At 42.5% G+C, this 22756-nt stretch overlaps 1 protein-coding gene across 3 annotated transcripts in view; it reads right to left on the bottom strand.

Moving 5' to 3' along the window:
* Nucleotides 1–1705: 1705 nt before the first annotated feature.
* The window catches only part of HMGN3 (high mobility group nucleosomal binding domain 3), a 32453-nt gene continuing 11402 nt past the window's right edge, over nucleotides 1706–22756 (bottom strand). The window contains exons 2-6 of one of the 3 annotated variants that reach the window (XM_079939471.1): nucleotides 14097–14147; nucleotides 8075–8104; nucleotides 4907–4957; nucleotides 3560–3632; nucleotides 1706–2977 (exon numbers count right to left, since the gene is read on the bottom strand). In XM_079939471.1, coding sequence (XP_079795597.1) covers nucleotides 2964–2977; nucleotides 3560–3632; nucleotides 4907–4957; nucleotides 8075–8104; nucleotides 14097–14147 — 219 coding nt within the window. In that variant the 3' untranslated portion in view covers nucleotides 1706–2963. The other 2 variants (XM_079939470.1, XM_079939472.1) reach the window with 2 other exon arrangements.

The raw sequence follows: 22756 nt of genomic DNA on the forward strand, positions 1-22756 counted from the left end.
TGCTCTATAGTATTCCCTTGCTCTGTCAATGTGGCAGTGATAATACCCATAAGCTTTAAGAGACATATACCAATGGCCTACTGATCTTTGTGTGTCTGAATTAAAAGTAATGGCATCAGCGGTCACTGTAAATAATAATGATTTAAAACACACTGATTCCCCAATAGAAAAATATCACAATTTACAGACGAAATTCAAATGACATTAAACTATGAAAAGCTCAATTTTACTAGTAATAAAATAAATTGAAAATTAAAACAGTAAGGCATTATTTTTCATTTATGAGACTGACCAAAATAAGGGTGCTGACAAAGGCAGGAAGAGTTGGCATCCATATGCTGTTGATGGAAGTGGAGGGGCATCACTTGTTTGGGCAATACTTAAAACATCAAATGTACGTTCCCTTTGATTCAGACATACCACTTTTAGGAAATTATTTAATTGAGTAGAAAGATGTAAGTAGACAAAGCTTTATGTATAAGAATGTTTACTGCAGTACCGTTGGCAGCATTGCAATATTAGAGATAATCTTTATTATCTCCAAATACAATTTATTGGTTGAATTAAATTCAAAATTGAATGTATAGTATTTAAAAATGATACGCGCATATATACACGTGTGCATACAAGTGCATGTGTATGCACATATACACGCATATATACATAGTAAAGTAGAGAAAATGGTGGGCAGTGATTACTTCTGGGAGATAGGAATGGGGGAAAGAAGGATTCTGACTTTCACTTTATATACCATTGTAATGTCTGATGTTTTAAAAAAAAAAATCACCTCGGGCTTCCCTGGTGGCGCAGTGGTTGAGAGTCCGCCTGCCGATGCAGGGGACACGGGTTCGTGCCCCTGTCCGGGAAGATCCCACATGCCGCGGAGCGGCTGGGCCCGTAAGCCATGGCCGCTGAGCCTGCGCGTCCGGAGCCTGTGCTCCGCAACGGGGGAGGCCACAGCAGTGAGAGGTCTGCGTACTGCAAAAAAAACAAACAAACAAAAAAAAACCAAGAATCACCTGTAGCACTTTTGTAACTTTTTAAAAAGTAAACCTATTAAGTTTATATTCCACTTCTGAACTGGAAGCTAGCCAGCAATGTACTTCAACTGTGTACTTACTGCACATTGAAAATATTTTTGTAAAGTGTTCACAGGATACCAGCTATTTTTCTTTGGGGCAAAAGTGGTTTTTGGCATATCTAACACCCGTGAGTTAAGGTACATTTCATAATCAGAAGCCAAAGAAACTATAAACGAGATTATTCTGTATATAACATGGTTGATATCTGCAGTAGATTAACGACAAACTTGGGACACTGACACAGGTTTCAGTTCTGAGCCCCAAAATATACACTGGAGGAGGGAACTTGTTTTTGTTGATAACAAGAGAAATGCATGGAAGCCCCGAGAAACAACAGCCTTTTTGCAAGAGTCCCTGAGCAGCACAGGCAGTTACTAGTCTCCATTTTAAAAGATTCAAATCTTCATCTAAGAGGAATCTGCAGATTTCAGCTTTTCTGGGGTGTTCATGCAGTTACCCAACTTCTTCAGGAATGCAAACAGACAAACAAAATTACATTTAAAAAACAGCTCCTATGCTCCACTGTCCTTCCAGAAACAGAAGGACACTGTGATGATGGTAGTAGGAGGTGAGGCCTCTGGGAAGAGCTTAAGTCATGAGGCTGGAACCTCATGAATGGCATTAGTGCTCTTATAAAAGACAGAGATCCCCAGCCCCTTCCCCGATATGAGGACACAGGGAGAAGTCTGAGACCTGAAGAGGGTCCTCACCTGACTATGTTGACGCCTGATCTCAAGACTCCCAGCCTCCAGAACCGTGAGCAAGAAATTTCTGCTGTTTATAAGATGCCCAGCCTGGTGTTATAGCAGCCCAAACAGACTTAAGGAACACTATTCACGAGACCAGGTTCAAGTCCCCATTTTTCTCTTTCCTGTGGGCCTGAAGTAAGTCACATACTCTCCTATTTCTTTCTGACAATACCTAGGCCAAGTCCTTTCCTATGTTGACACAAGGCTGAAATGTGGTCACATGGGTATAAAGTGCTTTCAAAACTGTGAAGTCCTCAACCAATGGGAAAATATTTTAATACGAATGTGTAACTTCGTATTATTTTGAAGGTGGGAACATCTTCAAGGATGAGTCCAAGTTTATGGTTTTTCACTGTTCCGGTTTAGCAGAATGCTATCCTATTGATAAGGACTTCAATAAAATAGTGTTGTATTAAGTTTTATTATATGGTGACCACTGCAGGTCCCTTCTGGTATAAAGGATATTAGACGTAATTCTTCTACGCTGGCACTCATAGATGATTTTATTAAAATAACATTTTTAAAGGGCAGAAAATTAAGAAACAGTCCTATTTGACTTATTCGAGAGACCATCACAGAACAGACTGTAGAAATTCTTTACATCTTCTGCAACAAAAAAATGAAACACTGCCTAAATTTAGCAAAGACACTACTAAGAGGCAGGTATTTTGCAGGCAGGAAAACCTTTTATTTTAAACCACAAATAGTCAGCAGGTGGCCACAACTATCCACGTTTCATTAAAATCACATAAAACCTAGGTACAAAAGCACCACTGATTATTGCTCTAGAAAAACTGCATGAAAAAATTCAAATACACACAGTAAAAACACCACAGTATGCACAGGACTAAATTTTTAAAGCAAGTGCATGGAATGCTGAATCAATTTTACAGACAGCTTCCAATATTCAACTGGTATTTATTTTACTCAAGGATGATGGAAATTTCCAAAAAGCATGACTACAAGAAGGTAAAATGTCCATCCTTATATATTTTTGTATGCCAACTAGTAGAGTCCTAAAAAATTAGCATTTACAAAATACTCGGTAAAAATAGCTTTTAAAAGTTGTCCCAAGAGGTACATAAAATCAACCCCAATTTTCATGACAATTCATTCTCCCTCGTTTACAGATTCAGTTTTCTGTGCCTGTGGAGAAAGAACGGAAGACAAAAAAGATAGAGTTACTATTAAAACAACTATAAGCCAAAGAAGATTCTACCCCACCGACACACACACTTCGGAACATCTGTTTTTTAGCAGCTCTACTGCAAAACCGACTTCAACTCTGGGTGTAATACAGACAAGGCAGGAAAATAAGGACACAAACGCTTGGCTGCCTTTATTGCTTTCTGCTTTGCAAACGACCACGGAAGCTTTACCTGTGAGCTCCCTCGGTTCACGATAAAAAGAACACCACACTACTATCTGATGCTAGTCACTGCAAACGTGCGGAATTTTCTACTGTACCCTTAACTCTCACTGTTTCAATCTGCCCCTTTACTGACAGTGTGCTGGGTGGGGTACCTCTGGAGGCTGAGACATTAACAGTTGAGCGAGAGATGTGGATCTGCAATAACATTACAGGCAATAAAGAGAGACGTTATGAACATGCGGTCGCCGGCTGAAGGATCGAGCAATTGCTTTCAAGACACTGATTCAATCAGCGGGAGGTATTTCGGGAAAGTACCTCTTCTGCTTTAGTGTCACCGTTTTCAGATGGTGCAGTACCTTCCTTTCCAGCTTCTTGCTTTTCCTCCTTCTCCCCTTTCGCACCTTTGTTAACCTTTGTTGCCAGTTCTTTCTAACAGGGGATCAAAGCACAGGGAAACAGAGTGTGTTAGACACGGTGTGAGCCTCCGTCCAAGCACAGGGGGAAACACGAGCAAGGCCAATGTGGCGGCTTTCAGGGGAAAATGGAAACCCGGTTCCCCTGAGCTTCGAGTGAGTTCCACTGAGGCTCCATGAACATGTAACAGGCAGCTTAGAAAATCCACTGGACTTTGATTTCCCCTCGTGTGTGTCTTTGGAGAGCACCGTCTCTTGCTAAAGTGAGAAGTGGCTCTGCCATGGGGAAGTAGCAGCAGGGGGACGTGGTGAAGCTGGGGCAGACCCAGCAAGAGGAACACTGCGCGTGGGGACCTGGGGCTTAAGTGACAAGAAAGCTGAGAAAGCGCTTAAAAGGAAGGCCCAGAGGAAGAAAAATTCCTGATTTTAAGACCAGGCTGGGACTTCCCTGGCGGTCCAGTGGTTAAGACTCTGCGCTTCCACTGCAGGGGGCACGGGTTCGATCCCTGGTCGGGGAACTAAGATCCCACAAGCTGTGCGGCGCGGCCAAAAAGTAAAAAAAATAAAAACAACCAAGCCACAGAAATGAGTTCCGCTTCCGAACTGCCTACTCATACCATGATACATACACATCGTTTCAAAAAATTCACAGCAAGGGACGACGCTCTGGAGGGCAGGGTACAGAAAAGCCATTTGGGGGTAAATTTCTTAACAGTCCTGTGCCGCAGTTTCCTCATCTGCCAAACGGGATACGTGTATCTACCTCAGTGGGGCTGATGGGAGGATCTATGCATAGGATAAGCACCACGTAACTGTTTGCCGGTATTAATTATCTGCTGGTATTGACTATTATAGGAATTATTATCAGTCCTCAGACTGACCTCCTCAGATCAGTTACGTGAAGTCAGAAGCCCCTCCCCACGCCTCCAGCTGTTGGCAGCAGTGTCGCCCGGGCCCGGGCTCACCCCTTCTGAGCCCCATCTGAACGGCGTGTTCTCGAGGCAGCTACCAAACCCCGCCTTGGACAACAACACGCTCTGACCTCCTTCACGCCAACACGCTCTGACCTCCTTCGCTTTACGGACCAAACGGAAAACACACTCCCAGTGAAACATAAAGTTGTGCTCTCTGCCTTCGGAGAAAGCCTGTCTGTAGCTGGCGGAAGTTTTCCAGTCTGTACGTTGAGCCTGGATCATAAAATGTCCTCGTGCCTCGGATGACTCTGGGATATGGGATTATAATTTATTCACTGCTGAAAAAGCCAAAGTGGGGCGGGGGACCACCTCTTACCTTAGCAGATGTTTTTCTTGGTTTAGGTTCAGGTTTTGGTGGAGCTGGTTTCTGCAAAGACAAATTAAGTTATACAAATACTGAAAAAAGACCACCCTCGGCACCAAAAGGAACAGCGACAAGACTGCTAAAGACAGTCCATCTTGACTATGATGTTCATTTCAAAAAAAATATGTCGTCCTATTTTCAGCATCAGGTAGCAGCAAAAAGACCTCTGCATTTCATAACTATTTTCATCCTGGGTTCTCAAGTGAATGGCAGGTGAGATCTGAAAGCCAACTCACTATTCCCCGGGCCAGAACAGCTCTCTGGGAACAGATTTAAGCTTCTGTGTCCCATGTCTCTGTACTTCCTTTTATCACAACACAGCAGCAAGAGGAACGACTCAGGCCCTTGGCCAAATGACTCGGTGAATTCAGGGACACCGGCCTCCCGAACAGTCTAGAAATCCTAGCACCATCACAGGCAAAAGCCCATTGGGAATAAGAGAGCTGCCCGTGAAGTGTTCCAAAGCCAGTTCCAAATCCTCCCACCTCCGATGCAGGTTTCAAGCGCTTGTTGAAGGTTGAGCTTCTTCCTACTTTCCTCTTCCAAGGCCAGCTCAAGGTGAGGAGACTCTCCTGCCCATCCAGACCCTGGGCTCATTTGTCCCTAGAGCTCGTTATTAAGAACACAATTACAACGATACAATGTCCACTGTTAGCTCCCGAAGTTCAAGATCTTTCACAGACCCTATTAGCCAACGAGCCCAGCGGGCAACTCTTTTTCTCTTGCCTCGTGTGGCTCTCCCCACTCCTGGGAGCAGTGCCCACCTGTCCCGTGGCCCCAGGCCCCTTCACGCAGGGCTTCAGCCCGGCTGCTTCCTAGGGGTCTGAGATGGGCACATGGGGATACCACGGAAGTGTAAACCTCTGGTTTTCTATAGCTACCTTAGGGCAAATATTTCTCTCGTTGAGTTAGGAAAAAATTACACTTCTTTCCTGGCACCAGGGAGAATGGTTTTTAAATAGAGAACACTGCCCAGAGTCCCTCTCTGCCCCCACGTGGAGAAAAAACACATGTTCCTCCCCAATACCTCCAGATGTTCAGGATCATACAGAACCTGGCCCTTTCCATCAAGGGCATAAACTGAAATTGTAGTCAGTTCAGTTCTGGAAGATTGACCATTGGACACGACCTCTCAAATAAAAAAAGAAAGTGGAGGGCTCCCCTGGTGGCGCAGTGGTTGAGAGTCCGCCTGCCGATGCAGAGGACACGGGTTCGTGTCCCGGTCCGGGAAGATCCCACATGCCGCAGAGCGGCTGGGCCCGTGAGCCATGGCCGCTGAGCCTGCGCATCTGCTCCGCAACGGGAGAGGCCACAACAGTGAGAGGCCCGCGTACCGCAAAAAAAAAAAAAGAAAGTGGAGCTTGAAAAGTAGGGACTATTTTCCTTAACATTCTGACCACTGTATATTTGTACCTTGCTCCCCACATCTATCAGCTTGCATGGCTCCTAAATTTTCAGGATTAAAAAAATTTTATTTTGGGCTTTGATATAGTGTATTAACATGCCCTTGTTTTCTCAATTTACAGCAAATGATGTCCTTTCATATTATTTTCTGTTAAGACAGACCTTTCCCCCAAACTCAGCATTCGTGTTTTGATGGGACAGGAAATGATGAGGTTTTGTAGTCTGTAATCCCACTGGCTTCCAAGGAGGCTCTGCGTCAGCACCATGGGCAACGATGTCAGTGGAAGGTATTATATTGCTGGTCCCTGGTGTTCAGGAAACGCCTTATTTTAAAATTTGGCTTTTGACTTCCATGATCTACCCCCTTGAAAGGCTAGATATCCATGGAATACAATGGCTTTCAGTATAATCTACAGTGAAATCTACGAAAGAGTTAAAACTTAACTTCTCAACCACAGTGAAAATTATACCACTGGACAAGCACACCACCTTTGAGGGGTTCTGGCAGAATCTGGATTAACTGGGTACACACACGACCACACCTCCCAGGTCTTAACCTTCCCGGTAACTCTGACATTGCTTCCTACGTTGGGACTCATGTGAAACACTGGCTCAGCCAACCCAAACCTGGCTATACTTCTGAACTTGTGAATGGTCCCAGTACCTGCTTCTTTTTTTTTTTTTATTTCAATGTGTGAAACAAGTTTAGCAAAAATATATTGAGAAGAAAAGCCAGTAACTGCTATATATACTTTTTAATTTGTGAAACAAGTTTAGCAAAAATATATTGAGAAGAAAAGCCAGAAACTAGTATTTTTTTTTAAATTCAGAAACAAGTTTCCAATATCCATTTCAGCTTGGATTCCCTACACTGTGCCAGGCACAGGTGTGGGCTGAGGAGGGAATCCATGCTTCCCGGAAGGTCACAGTAGCTTGCAGCTCCCGGGCTATCTAGTATCGGGATACGTGCCGTCAGCCAAGAGGTCAATGCCTTTCCCTCTGCGTGTCAGTGGGCAGTGCACATAAAGTAACCCAAGTCCTCCACCAGAGAGGCAGGCTGCCCTGTCTTGGCAGAAGGAGTACTGGTGCATGAGCAGGGCGGCAGGGATGAGTACGGGAGCCAGCCGGGAGCACAGCGTGGTGACAAGGGCTGAGGCACACTCCTGGCCAAGGCTCGCTCACACCAGCCGGTCCCAGCTTTAACGATCTTAACCCTTGTCCTTTCCCTGGGCCTGGCCCACAGAGGGAGACCCCAGGTGGCAGAGTGGAAATCGTTACTGTTTCAGATTCTCTAGTTCTGAAGTGAGGCTAGAGCCTATGGATTCAGACAACCTTCAGAACGTCCTGACTCAGGTATGAGTCACGGAGGGAGAACTGGAATTCTTGACTCCTTTAGCAGATCAGGTGTAGAATGGGAGGCTAGGACTTTGCTAACCTAATTCTCCATCTCAGGGATCCAGTGATATCAAACAGCTTCCTGGGCTTTGAATGCTTGCTAAACGGGCTGGCCACTGTTTTTCACCAACGTGTCTGATCAAGTGAGCTGCTGGCAACACCGGTCAAAGTTGCTAGAAATTCTGACCCAGGTTATTTCTAAAAAGGAAATAAAAAAAGCTCAAGGGAAACACCACCTTCATCTTCCTTTTGCTGCTTTGCTCTGGACCGAGGGAACGTGTATTCATAAGAGCTAACAACAACGGGGTCCAAAGTACTCACCGCTGACAACCTGGCAGACCGTCTGGTGGGCTACAAAGGAAATGGAAACAAAAAGAAACATATGTTTTGGTGATTATACACAACCAAGTTGAGTTTTAAAAATTCATTCTTACTGTCTTACTTTGTTGAAAGAATAGAATGCAGGAGTCCCATTACCCTCCCCAGGTAAGCACAGTGAAACATACCCCCAAGTGCCCTGGGCACTGGAATATTCCAGAGGACGTGTTCCTAAAGAGGTGTAGGCTCACGGTTCAAAGAAATGGCCTTTTGCAGTAGAGGGTGGGGTGGACAAGGAAAAGGCAAAGAAGACACATTTAGGCTCCGACCCAAACTTTTGTGATAAAACTGGCAACAGGAGCACGGAGGTGCTATTTAAGAACCAGTCCAGTCTGACTCTTGCTCCTTACAAATGGAACTAAAGCTTATAAATTAATACTAAACGAGACTTATATAATTGTGCAGGAACCGAAATAGCAGGAGTCCCCTCCCTGGTTACTACATTAGAAAAGAGAATGACTCCAAATCTTAGGCAGTTAACAAGCAAGACTTCCTTTTACCTGTAACAAAATAAACACATTTATTTATCTACGAAACGCACACGTTGAAAGATGTAAATAATCATTTTAATAATCTCATCTTTTCATTTAGAAGTTTACAAATTTAGAGAAACTGGGTTGAGGTTGGTATTTTTCAAGGAAATCTTTTCTTCAAGGATGGTGCAAGTTAACAGCAAACGACATGGCAAAGAAAATTTCTAGGAGCAGAACCGTTCTAGGCATTTCAGAAACACGCGTATAGAATTGATATTCTACTTCCCACCAGCAAAAGATGGCTCCCCGAGGGATTTCACTTTCTAAAAGTACAACTGCCTTTCTTTAAAAGTGTTCCGGAAGCAAATACTCCACACTTTCTGCCTGTTTTGTTCACTGCTCTATCTCCAGTAGAATAGTGTACCACCTAACATACAGTGGATATGCAAGAATACTGGCTGAAAAAAATAAACTCAAGCTTTTCCCTAATTTGCTGCCTTAGGCAGACTTCGCCTCATTACAAGAGCTGAAATGTCTCAAATAATCTTTTAAGGGGGTCAGCAGGAGCCTGGCTCAGGATTGCAAGGAATCATGGAATTCTCTTGTCAGTCTAGGTCAGCTGGTCAAGGCCAAAGTCAAAGAAATGTTTCTTGCCATCTCCACATCGAAGACCTTTCTCGCTGAAAATAGCTAGAGGAAGCTAAAGTCATCTTTCTTTAAACTACAGAAGGAAATGAAGGGCCAGAGCCTTCTGGAATAATTTTAACCTTGGGGTCGTGTGCAAAGCTGAGCTGGACTTCAGGCTGGTAGGCAGAACGTGCCGACTCGGGGAGACTGTGCAGGCTACGTGTCGGCTGTGACGCGTCACTGCAGGGGTAAGGGGTGCACAGTATGGGAGGCGGGGCCTGGACCAGATGCTCCATGGGAATCACCACGGCGTCTACTGGAATATCATGGGATAATTGGAAGCAATAACCATGCTGGGAACCAGAACCCGAATCCTGTAGTGCCTTTCCCAGGCTGGTTCACTGCAGGTGCTGGGTATCCCCGAAGAAGAGGCAGCATTATCACTTAAACCGGGCAGCAAGTGGGTAACCTGTGCTTCTTCAGTATGCTTTCTGGGCATGCTGGAGAGCATCCTCCGATTACCAACCAGAGCTCAGCTTAACGCTTCTGTGTGGCTTCAAGAACCGCCCACACCGCCTCAAGAGGAAAGTGTAGCCGGCAGAGGAGTGCTCAGAAAGACGCCCTCTGAGAGGAAAATCGGCGGCCTCTCTGCTAAAGGGGGTTGAACAGGTCTTGTCTGAATCCCCCCGCCCCCACTTGGTGTCGCCCTGCGTGTGCCCGGTTGGCCTTCCCTCCCCTGTCTCCTATCCGTACCCCATCTGCACAGGACCCCCTTCTCTTGCACTTCTGTAGCGGGAGCCCTCAGTAAAACGTGGAGGTGAATGGAGTGGTCAGACACGCCAGACATGCAAGTGTGAGCCTGCAGGGTGCAATGCCAAGGCCACTCCTCACTAACCATCCAGTTTGGAGCCTGAAAAGCGGCCAACAGGTTAACCGTTACTTACAAGGGCTTCCCTGTCCACCAACGAGCTGTCCTGAATAAGATCTCATTGAAGCGAAGCCAAATCCTCTGAAAAATCCCCCGCCCCCAACCCCGGTCCCCATTCCCCATCCGCCCCCCCCCCACATCCGCGGGATTTCCAGAGAGACTTCCAACCAAGCCCCGCTCTGCAGGGCCTGCAAGCTGTTCCGATCCAAAAGACTCGCTACCTTTTCATAATTCAGGTCGAGTACAAGAGTTCCAAAATAAAAAGCCTAGGAAATTAATGCAAAAACAGAGTTTGCCTTTCTAGGCTGTCTAAACCAAGCCGTCTCTAAAAACCACGTTTTACTGTAAAATGATTTTATGACTTCCTGCTAATATTTACCAGCTCTTCTTTCTATGCTAAAAAAAAAGAGACTTCTCTTAAACGTTCCTTTTCGGTAACCATCCTAAGAGATTTTCTTTTTCACTGCAGACACAGGAGGCTGAAATGATCCTCCACTCACAGTCAACAGTACTGATTATGCACCCAGTGTATACACCTTCCTGGAACGTTTCATCAGCTTTCACAAGCCTTCCAATCTATAAATGATTGGACCATATATGCCAGATATAAAATAGACCAGACTGCTCTCTTTCCCTCTTTCAAACACTAGAATTCAAAGTATTCATTTAAGACTCAGGCTGTGGGGCAGAACTACTATGAAAAAAAAGATAAGAATTTCTCCTGAGAAACAACAAGGATTTACTGTAGCGCACAGGGAACTATATTCAATATCCTGTAATAAACTACAATGGAAATGAATTTAAAGAAAAGAATACAGATATATACATATATGTGTATAACCGAATCACTTTGTATGCACCTGAAACTAACACAATACTGTAAATCAACTATACTTCAATTTAAAAAAAAAAAAGAGAGAATTTCTCTCCATCTGTTGACTGTGAGTCCTCAGGAAAAGTGGCCAAAAGAGCAGTTCTAAGGGAAAAGAGGAAGGTTTTTAGAATGACAGATCGCTAGAAGTTACAGAAACAATGTGAGGGTTTGTTACTGTGGTACACAGGTGCTGGGCACTATGGTATTATTCAGTAAGCATTTATTGATTACCTGGTAATTCCCCGGGCTGGAGAAAATTACAGTGAAGGCTACTATGAAAGACGTGAAGTCTTTCACTTTAATGTCCTGGTTGCAAAAGCAACACAGAAGTCTAATCTCAATATGACAAAATTCCCTGGGGGGGGCTAGATGCAAGTAGAATCACTGGACTTTGCTGAATACTGCTTGAAACATATGGGCCATTCCATTGGAATTCAGAAGCATATTTATTTTTATGAGATTTCTTAATGCTTCTGATCTGCACCATGTACCAAGCAAAGCCCACAAGTCAAGTTGCTTTTAACTTTCAAAACCAAATGAAGAGCTAATTAGAATTTCCCTTCTTTGCAAAACTGGGAAGTGGGGCAAGATGTGTATCAGGGCTTTGGCTGGAGAATGAAGACAGAGAAAAGGCACTGGGTGATCAGATTTTTTTTTTTTTTTTTTTGGCTGTGTCCTGCGGCACGCGGGATCTTACTTCCCTGACCAGGCATCGAACCCATGCCCCCTGCATCGGGAGTGCGGAGTCTTAACTACTGGAACGCCAGGGAAGTCCCATGACCAGATTTTTATGATGACCCCCAAAGGGGCTTGAGGATAGGGGATTTTGAGTCAGAAGACGCAGACGTCTTTCCTGATTCTGCAATTTACAAGTTGTGACACCTGGGGAAAATCACGTATTTCTCTGCGTACCTTGTTTGCTCTCTTCAGATGGGGATAATAACTCCCACGTGTTGACCAAAACAGCGCTTCTCTGACATAAATTACTCTCTCTCATTGCTTTCTTTTTCTTCATAGCAAATTTTCAGTCACTTTTTATTTACTGTCTCTTTCCCCCTACTACAATGGAAGCTCCATGAAGGCAGAGACTTTTGCTCCTTTTGCTCACTGTGGAATCTGTGCAGCCAGGTGCGTTCAAGCGCTCCCTACATTTTTTGTTTGCTTTGGTTGGAACGTCTCTCTGAAAATGCTGAAAGGCTCTCTGCCCTCATTCCAGGGTGATTTTAAGGATCAGATCAAACAATGGAGGTGAAAGGGCTTTGAAAGCTGCCCAGTGTAATGACTGTAGCATATTGTTTCGGTCATTTATCGTCCGGATACTATACTCTGCACTATGCCCTTCAAATATCATGGCGTGGAAGATGGTTTTCAAAAGGGGATCCCCCTTTGTAACTGATATCTATTGGCTGTAGCCTAGGCTGTGCACACTCATGACTAGAAAATTCAGTCAATTCACTGGGGGAAAAAAAATCAATCAATATACGGTCAGACAGTTCTTACCCCAAAGCACCACCAACTAACTGACCTTGTCCCTTTTCAAACAACTATGTTGGTGTCCTGAAGGCAAATCACAAGTTTTAATCTGGTGTTGGCTTAACGGACAGGAAAAGAGTCTTTTCTAGGAATGACTTTTGTTAGCAATAAGGTAATACATGCAATCAGATAACATATTAGAAGTAATAATGTAAAAATATAAGTAATAAAAATTCTGGGGTATAAAAGAATATGCATAAGACAGGTGTGTAAGCAAAAATCTTTTACATATATTCCAGCCAGCTTGATGGTTTTCAGTGTGGAAGGGAGGGAAAGGCTGTTTTCACTACCCAAGACCTGCTGTGTGTAATGGTTTCTAGGTTTTCTGACTGTCAAATCAACTTAAATAGCAGTCCCTGAGGAGAAACCCAAAGGCATTTTGTGCCCAAATCTAAAAACATTAAGGGGGTATTACATTTAGCCAACTGTCCTACAAATTGTATTTTGCCATTTTCAAGAAAATTCAAGCACTTGAACTTTGGTATGATAACATTTTTCGGTTGGTTCTAAGCATTTGTTTAGTGACCTGACTCTGGATCACCAACTTCACCTCCCAAACTCTATGTTAGACACTGAATACTGGGTAAATGGATGGTGGGGACTTGGCTATCGGCAGTTCTGTTTGTTTTGCTTTTAAATGATTTCTTTACAGATTCCGTTAAAGATTTTCCATTCAGCAGAACGAACTTCCTTGTACAAATCGTGTGTAGGGGTTTTGCTATCATGACAACCTCTGAATTATTAACACAGTATGAGTCACCCAATCAAAGAATCCGTAACTAGATATTGTTTTTGTCTCTCCCATGACCCCTTTTAGGTTGTAAGTTCAAGGATTCCACACACTGTAAAGCTCTGTGCACAAGGGAATGGCTGTCATCACAATTACCATCTCACTGGCTGCTTTTTTAGCTCATCTCCTTTTAGAAGTTCATGATAGGACCACGGAAGGTCAAATGCAAGCATCTCTTCCTAGCTTTCTGGAGATTTCTGTATTTTATACAGAGCTTCTTTGACTTATTGTCTAACTATCCCAAACCCTAAGAATTTTCCTGATTAAAAAAAAACTTTAATATTTTGACATTTTATGTATCCTTCATAGTTTTTGACTTTAGAGATGACTCCTTTTAGGCAAATATTCGGAACCCAAAAAGTAATCTATAGTTCACTCACCGGAGCAGAGAATTTATTAAATCAAGTCTTTCATTTCCTTGCTGTGAAAGGCCGACTTTGTTCTCCTTGATGAATTTACCTATTATCTCGCTCCTTGCCCAGAAGGAATTCTCAGTATCCCTTTTAACAGACAGCAGCACCAACAGGTAGAAACATAAACAACATAGCAAGTGGAAAATGCCTCATGAGTGCCCCTAACTGAAATCTATCCAGGCTAAGGGAGGCTACGCAGCCACACTTTTATCTCTGGTTTATGTCGTCTCAACAATCTGGTTTCGAAGAGTATTCATTCAGATGTAGACCATCATAATGATATTAAAAATTCCAGTTAATAATACAGGATTTCAAAGGTACACTTACCTCCTGTTTAGTTACTTTGGAGCCATCCTTGCCCTCTGGGTTTTCTGGAGACTAGAAAGAAAGAATTTCGGTGAATTGTATTTAAATTGGAAAATGCATATTAAAAGACCACATAAGCCAATGATATTCTGCAGGGAAAAGTAAGTTTGTAAGAGGATATGTTTCTCACACACACACACACACACACACACACACACACACACACACACTGCATTTATCTGCATAACTGCTCTAAGATTATACCAGGAAGTACTGCAAGAACTGATCTGAGCCCCTGTTCCCAATGCACATTCACTCAAGGAATTTTCATTGACCTCTTGCTGCCGGGTAAAGAACAGCGACCCAGCAGTCAGCAGCAGGGGTGCCTGAGACCCAACACACGTTCCAGTCACTTTGTTTCCCTAAGGTGAGAGCAGGGAAAACCTAAGCCCAGCGCAAAAGCGTTCTTTCACCCCATACTCGCCTAGCTTTGATTTCTAGCCCATTTCTTGATACGACTTGATACATTTATCGGGAGTTCCTATTTTTCCATCGTCAGCTCCAGGTTCTCTCCCACACTCCCAGCCTCGGTAGGATGGCCCAGCGCCCGGCCACGCCAGCCGATTTCTTTCCTGATTTTGATCCATCCCCCGCCCCCCGGGGGGGAGGCACCCTCCCACTCTCACGACAGCTCAAACCTGACTCCCAACGGGGGAAATACACTTACATTTATGAGACACATCAATTATCCCAATATGTTTTTATTGGCTAAAGACAATAAATAAGATAAAAACTATTCAACTAATTAGAAAATTAAAACTATTTAACACAAGATAGGAACGGAGTTCCCAGGGTGAAAACATACAAAGAGCAAATGACATTTGGCACAAATGTTTGGCTTGGGAAAATAAAGCAGCTATGCGGTAACACCTCATCTGATAAAATGAGAAAAACATTCAAACCCCACTGTTTGCTGGGGTTGGTGACACTGTAAATTAATATAATATTTTCAGAGAACATCCTGGCAATATGAAAAAGACACTTAGGACAAATCATATAATGACCCAGTAATTCCAATTTTGGCACGAACACTCAAAGAAAGAGACTTTGTAAAAATACGTTTTGTTTGTACTGTTTCTAATATGAAATAACTAGAAACAACTCACATGATCAGTAAATAACAGAGAAATAGTTAAATAAACGATATAATTACTAACGCAATGCGATTAAAAATAGTTAGGCTATGTGAATACATGGAAAGTCCACATGAAGTTAAGGCTAAATTTAAACACTTAGATTATAGGGAAATCCCTGGTGGTCCAGTGGTTAGGACTCTGTGCTTTCACTGCCAAGGGCCCGGGTTCGATCCCCGGTCAGGGAACTAAGATCCCACAAGTCGCACAGCACAGCCAAAGAAAATAAACACTTAGATTATAAAGTAATATGTAAAACATAGGTCAGAAGTAGATAAAGACTTTGAGAAAGACAAAAGCTTTTCTTCAAGACACAGTAAACCTTCTCTTCTTCCCTGGGGCTGCCTGTTACCCACTGTTACCCACCGTCTACCGATTCACCTCTCTTCAGAACCTCCCAGATCCATGGAGCTCTCTCCTGTTTCCCAAATCAACCAATTATTTTTCCCTCATCCATGGAATCTTCTCTATCATCAAGGAAAACAAAGCTTCTCTTTTCTTTCTTTTTTTTTTTTTAAATTGTGTTAATTTCTTGGTGCAAATTTCTATTTATTTATTTATTATTTTTTGGCCATGCTGCATGGCATGCAGGATCCTAGTTCCCTAACCAGAGATCAAACCCGTGCCCCCTGCAGTGGAAGCTCAGAGTCTTAACCACTGGACTGGTGGCGGGGGACGGGGTGGAGTCCCAGAACTTCTCTTTTCTGTCCCCACTCTCTTGCAAAGAATGTCTGGCTCACAGATCTCATGCTATATCAGCCAGCTGAGTTAGAGACAGAAAAATCTTAGAAAATCGAATCCCTAGGTGAGCCATTTGGCTTTGCTCATTTCCACGGTTACAAACTTGACCCTTCTGGCCACAAACCAGATCCTCTGTTGTCTAAAGTGCTGGGCTCTCATTCTCACTTATCAGGCCACTCAGTAGATCCAATCTGGGGTACCCTCCAGCTGTAACTGATAGGCTTTGAAAGAAGCACCACACAGCTACTACTGATGTTACCTGACATTAAAAGATTTGCTTAAACTGATGCTAGTGACATTACGTTCAATATTCTTCTAGGCAGTGGATTTGTGACAGCACTATGACGGAAAGATCACTCTCTAAACACTGACCTAACAATGTTTGTATTGGATGCAAATTATTGAAAAAGAGAAACTTGGAAAGACCCCACCAAAAAAGCAGGTGTAACTGAAAATGTTAATACTTTCAGATGCATGAACGAATGAACCTAAGACTGGAGAGGGGGAGAGATACAACTCCAGCAAAGCTCAACCTCTCCATAAGAGCATTCTATGAACAAGCACATAGAAAACTGCAAGTCAGGAACGACCCAAGTGACCTTCACCCTGGGATCAGTGGGGTACGGTGGCACACATGCAGGTCAAGACACTGGCTTCAGTCGTGGCTCTCTACCTAGGAGACGTGTGATCTGGGGCAGTGAGTTCATCACTGTGGTCAGTCTCTTCATCTGATAGATGATAATGACATCTAACTCAGAGGGTCATGTTTGTGTTCAAGCCAGATGTTGGGGAGAGTATTTCAGACTGAATCGCTATACAGATGTTGTACAACAAAATATATAAGTCTCCTGAATTATCAAATATGATATATCATATTGAACAGGGCCTTGAGGTTGAGCACATTTCCTTATAACCAGAGTCCCTGCAACCTTGTCATCTGTTTTTGTTACACAGAGTAACAGGTACACGATTTCGGAAAGACCTACCGTTTCCGGCTGTCTTATCACACACTCTGTCCACCGTTAACACTTAGCCATGAGGCTGGAGAGAGCAGGAGATCATGGTATGAAGGGATTAAAAGAGAAGCCCGAAGATTTTGTCCCCAGGGATCTTGAGGAATAAAAACAAAGAAAAGGGAGAAATGAGGCTTGGGGGTGTACATAGATGATCTCAGATGTACTTCAACCACCTTGTGGGCTGACGGGAAGGTAAGTGAGTTAGACGGGATGTGGGGAATTCCAAGGCAGAGGGGTCTTGCCCCACTCCCCCAGACAGGGCAGGCTTATGCTAATCCAGTTGGAACCCACAATGGTCAAAAGGGCAGAGAACCATGGTCTAACCAAAAGATCTCATTCACATATCTGAGGCTCCTTCAGCACCCAAGTAGATGGGGACCGAGCTGAGAGCCAGCAAGGGGTGGGGGACACACGTGGTGGCCTGATGGAAGGCAGAGCAGGGATTCTGGGGGAGTCAGAAGCACCACTGAGAGATGATCTGAGGGCAAGTTGGCAGGCAGATGGATCACTGAACACCTGGTGACCCAATGGAGACCCAAAGTCAGCCAAGAGCATGAAATTTGGCAAAAATCAACAGGTAGTTGACCTTTTTGAAATTACAAGTTCTGAAAATTAAAGTAGGCTCATTGAAATAAAAAACCTCAAAACATAAACTCTAGACCAGGGACAGTAGAAGAAATAATGAATTGTCACGGACTGCTGAGGAATTAGCCCAGAATGTAGGAAAGAGCGATAAAGAGATAATATGAAAGAGAGGTTAGGAGACATGGTGGCTAACTGCGAGGTTCCACCTGTATCTCATAGACATTCAGAAGCAGAGAACAGAGATACTAACAAAGGCATAATGGGTGAGAACTTTCCTAAACTGAAGTCATGAATCTCCAGATGGAAAACTCACACCAAGGAACAAACTGGAAACAAAACAAAGCAAACAAATACAATGAGACATAATAAAACTCCAGAAGGTCAAGGAAAATGAGAAAAATCTTTAAAAGTTATGAGAATTAAAAGATGAATAATTTTCAAAGAATTACTTCTCAAGCATCTATAAATTATAAGAAACTACAAAGCAATGTTCAAGGAGTTGAGGAAAACTGTCAGCCTAGAATCCTGTACCCAGCTATCATTCTAGAGTGAAGGCAAAATCAAGACATGTCAGAATACAAATACTAAGAGAGTTTACTACCAACACAGCCTTTCTTTCAACAAGGATCCAGTACTAAATAATCAAATTCAGCGATAAGAAAAGTGAATTAAGATGGAAGGAAAATATGTAAGAAAGAATGTATAAACTATATTGGCAAATCTAATTATTACCTGTAGATACTAATATGTATTTTTTGTGTGTTTAAAAATATTTCAGTAGAAATCCTAGATTAGTGCTGCCCTATAGAATTATAACACGTAATTTTAGATTTTCTAACAGCCACATGAAGAAAGTGAAATTAATTGTAATAACAGATTTTATTTAACTGAACATATCTAAAGTTTTATCATTTCAACATGTTATCAATATCCAAATTATTAATGAGATATTTCACAAATTTTCTTGGTACTAAATCTTCAAAACCTGGCGTGTATTTTACACTTACAGCACACCTCCATTCAAATGTTAAGTTTTCACCAGGAGTACCTGACCCTCTAAATATGTTAGAGATCATAAAGTTTATAGTAGTTTCACATATCCAGGTTGTTGCAAACATATTTAAAATTTTCCATAATGGAATCTAATACCAGTTCTTAAATTGATTAAAACTAAAATTTTAAAAATTCAGCTCATTCTTTCTCGTTGGCTAATAGACTCATGCAGTTAATGGCTGCCATATTGGATGGCACAATTCTAGACAATAACAACCGCAAAAGATGAGAGGAGGGGGAACAGATCATCCTCACCCCCAGCATGGGAGGGTCCTGGTTTTGTTCTGGAGAATGATACTGACACAGAGTCATTTTAGACTCTGTTAAAACAAAATTTAAAGACAGGCATTAAAAATTTTAAGAAAATAAGTAAGATCTATAAACTTAAAAATCAGGAGAAATGGAATAAGGCAAATTTTACAATCAAAGGCAGGGGAGAAAAAAGCAAACCAAAGGGAAACACATAATAAATAGAAACCACAAAATAAGTCATTAAAAAAGTCCAAATATATTAGTTATCATAATATACCTAAAGAAATTATATTAATTCATTATAATGTCAAGTAACAGAAGACATAGAACAATACAGGTATATGATTCCACTTTTACGAATTTTAAAACAAATCAATATTATGGATTTATATGTGACATATACATCATAAACATATAAAATCACGGACTGGAAGGATACACACCAAATTCATGATCATGCTTCTCTCCAGGGAGGCTGACAAGGGAAGGGAACCAAGGGGGCGTTCCGAAGTTGAACTTTATCTGTAACATTTTATTTTTAGAAAGATCTGAAGCAAATAGGATAAAAAAAGTTCAAATGTGTGAATTCTGAGTGATGGGTGAATAGGTATGTTATATTATTTCCTGAATTTTTCTGTACTTGAAACCCCCTAAAAAGATTACCAATATTAAGGGGGTAGGGGAGTGGAAGCAAAGCCCATTTGGCAGTGCCACATCTACTCCCAACACAAATTCCATGACTATTAGTGCTTTCTGTACTCCTTTTTTTAAAAGAGTTATTTTCTTTATTTATTTTTATTTTTATTATTTTTTTTGGCTAAGCCATGCGGCGTGCAGGATCTTAGTTCCCCAACCAGGGATCAAATCCATGCCCTCTGCAATGGAAGTGTGGAGTCTTAACCACTGGACCGCCAGGGAAGTCCCAGTGTTTTCTGTATTTCTTAAATGGCTTATAAGTCTGGCCCACACACTGCCTCTTCCTTTTCTGTTCAAGACATACAATTCATAGTCATTTCATTGTGCTGATATGAAGGAATCTGGAGCTGGGTAAAACAGGAAGCCAAGAGCATTACAAACGTGAATTCAGAACTGTCCCTCTTGGGTGAGTGTAGGATGAGAGACGGGCAGAGGGAGCCCGGCTTCCTTCAGCAGCCGACCAACTGCACTGTCTCCATTCTCCCATCTCACAAAGATGCCTGGGTCCTGCCTCTGAAGACACGGAAATGCACTGAAGGGGACACAACAGTGTTTCCTTAAGATAACTGTAGCAGCAGCCCTTCTCAGGGAACCAAGAAAAGAAAATTGGAATTTTCATTCTGTAGACCATCCACAGGAATCAACAGGACAAATTACCAACTGTTGAGCTTCTCCTGCTTCTCCTTCCCCTGGTAACAGTGGTTACCACCTTACACAGGGGCTCTTGTGGGGGTCGTGAACCCAGTTTTCTCGCTCCAAACTCAGGAAGGTATCAGAGAAGATGAGAAAATCCTTATAGCCTTCAACAGTTGCTTGGGAACAGCAAGCACTACATGGCCTTAGCCTCCAAGTTTGTCACTACAGAGAAAAACATTGAGGGTGTGGCAGGAAGCTAGGAACAAAAGGCTAGTACCTCCTGGTGCCATATTTCTCAGCCACAGGAGAAAGAGCAGGGCTCAGGGTTCTCAGCAAAGAGTTCTGGACCTTGTATTAAAGTTCCAAATAGTCTTTACTGAAGTGTAGGCTCTCAGAGTTTTCCTTCTAAGATTTTAAGTGACAAGGGCTACTGCTTATAACTTAAGTGAATTTGTTGAGAGCCTAGAGTACCTATGAAATTCAAGTAACCATCTACCAGCAGCTATAGAACAAATCCAGTCTCAGCTCCTGGGTTATCCGTGCTGATGCACGAAAGCTGGGAGCAGACGTAACCCTGCAAACAAACCAACAACCACTTCTTTTCACCTGGGGAATGTATTACTTTGAGGGGACTTTTCTCTAACTTGCTGGTCAATATGTTTAAATTATGATTATTTTTCTTTACATTTTCTTTTAAAATCAATTTACATTTTCTGTTATAAACCTAAGGCTGGAGAAAAGAAGGCAGTCCACTAGTAAGCTGGTTAGAGGAGGAGAAACCATTCTAGGACAAAAATCCAAACAACCTACCCCGAGAAAGACTGAAATGTGTCCATAACTAACTGTTTACTTTTCTGCTAAAGTTAACACATAAACACAACTACTTGATTAATTCCCCTCCACAAATGGAGGCACTGTCCAGGAAATTCTTATGAAGTTTTCCAAATACCAGGTACTTCCCTTAAACTCAAATATTCACATATTTGAATTTGACATATGAAACAGACACTGAAAATTTTATTCAAAGCCACAAGGACCATTGTTTAACATCAGCATGGCTGCTTTTCATTCGTGCTGTAAGTATATGTTTGGGATCCTCCAATACTGCCTTGCTTTCTTTAAAATAACCCTTAAAAATCCAGCATTTAGGATTGAGAGATCACATGCAAAGGATTAATAATCAAACTGATATCAAATTTCATTCTTACCTCCTTCCTTGCTTGTGCCTATTAATTTCATCAACTTCTATAAACCTAAAGAGCTTATTAAGGCCATGAGGCTAGTATGTCTTCCCCACATAAAATTCTGTTGTTCAAGATAAAAGTAATTGAGTAAGAACTCTGCTTTAGAAGGCTTTGGCTGAAACGATGTAAACAGCAACTCTTCTTTTCTGAGAGATACTTTTAGGGAAACTATCTCACACTGTACTCCATTACAAAAGATAACTGGAGGCAAAGAAAAAGCCCTCTTCAAGTATGTTCAGTGAACTTTTCTTATATAAATACACATAATTTAATACACATAAATACACATAATTTAATACACATAATTTAATAATGGAAGTATATCATTAATAGGAAATAATTTAAAATATTTCACACATCTCTTTGGTCTGAGCTGCCTCTTTCATGACAGCTATCTCTTCCTCCCTGTTGTGTGAATGGGATCGTGGGCGAAGGTCCCAGCTGAGGTCCGAAGCCTGACCCCAGTCTGGCTTGTATCTTATGTCCCTGGGCCTGAGTTTCTTCATGAGGAAAACGAAGAGGATGGACCCGAAGCTCTCACTTGCCTGACTTTGTGAGATGCTCGTGTACATACTAACCACATTATGTAAGTGTCTAGGACAGAGATGCCAGGTATGGGAGTCCTAGAAAAGGACACGAGAACAGACCCAAAGGAACGACCATAATCTCAGTAAACATGGATTCTGTACTGCATTCATGTGCAAGACAATGATCTGAATGAGTTCATCTCCTCATTACAATCCTGTGAGGTTGGTAAACAGTATCATGTCTATTGTCTAAATGCGGAATTGAAGCCAGAGAGGTTAGGTAATCTTGCATCTTGCAAGATAACCTAGCATCTTGCCCAAGATGACCCAGCTGGTAATCTTGCTGGTCAGTGGAAGAGCTGTGATTCAGAGCCAGGGAGGCTGGCTCAGGTTCACGACTCATCCACTACACCACTCTAAGTCGTTTCTGCTGGCTTTCCCAATTTCAAAACTGTGTGCAGATCTGGGATGCTAGGAGAGCAAAGCGCTTCCAGGGTGGGAAACATCTTAACCTGTAGACCCAGGCAAGCAACACATAATATGTAATGGAGTGTTTCCTACTCCCCCTCATTTGTGAGCCTCTTGGAATAGCAAGACACAATTTCCCATTACAAATATTACATGTTGATTGCTTCCATGTCCTGGCTATTGTAAATAGCGCTGCAATGAACAGTGGGGTGCATGTATCTTTTCGAATTATGATTTTCTCTGGGTATATGCCCAGGAGTGGGACTGCTG

The sequence above is a fragment of the Stenella coeruleoalba genome (genome assembly GCF_951394435.1).
Source record: "Stenella coeruleoalba genome assembly, chromosome: 12".
NCBI classification, from domain to species: Eukaryota; Metazoa; Chordata; class Mammalia; order Artiodactyla; family Delphinidae; genus Stenella; species Stenella coeruleoalba.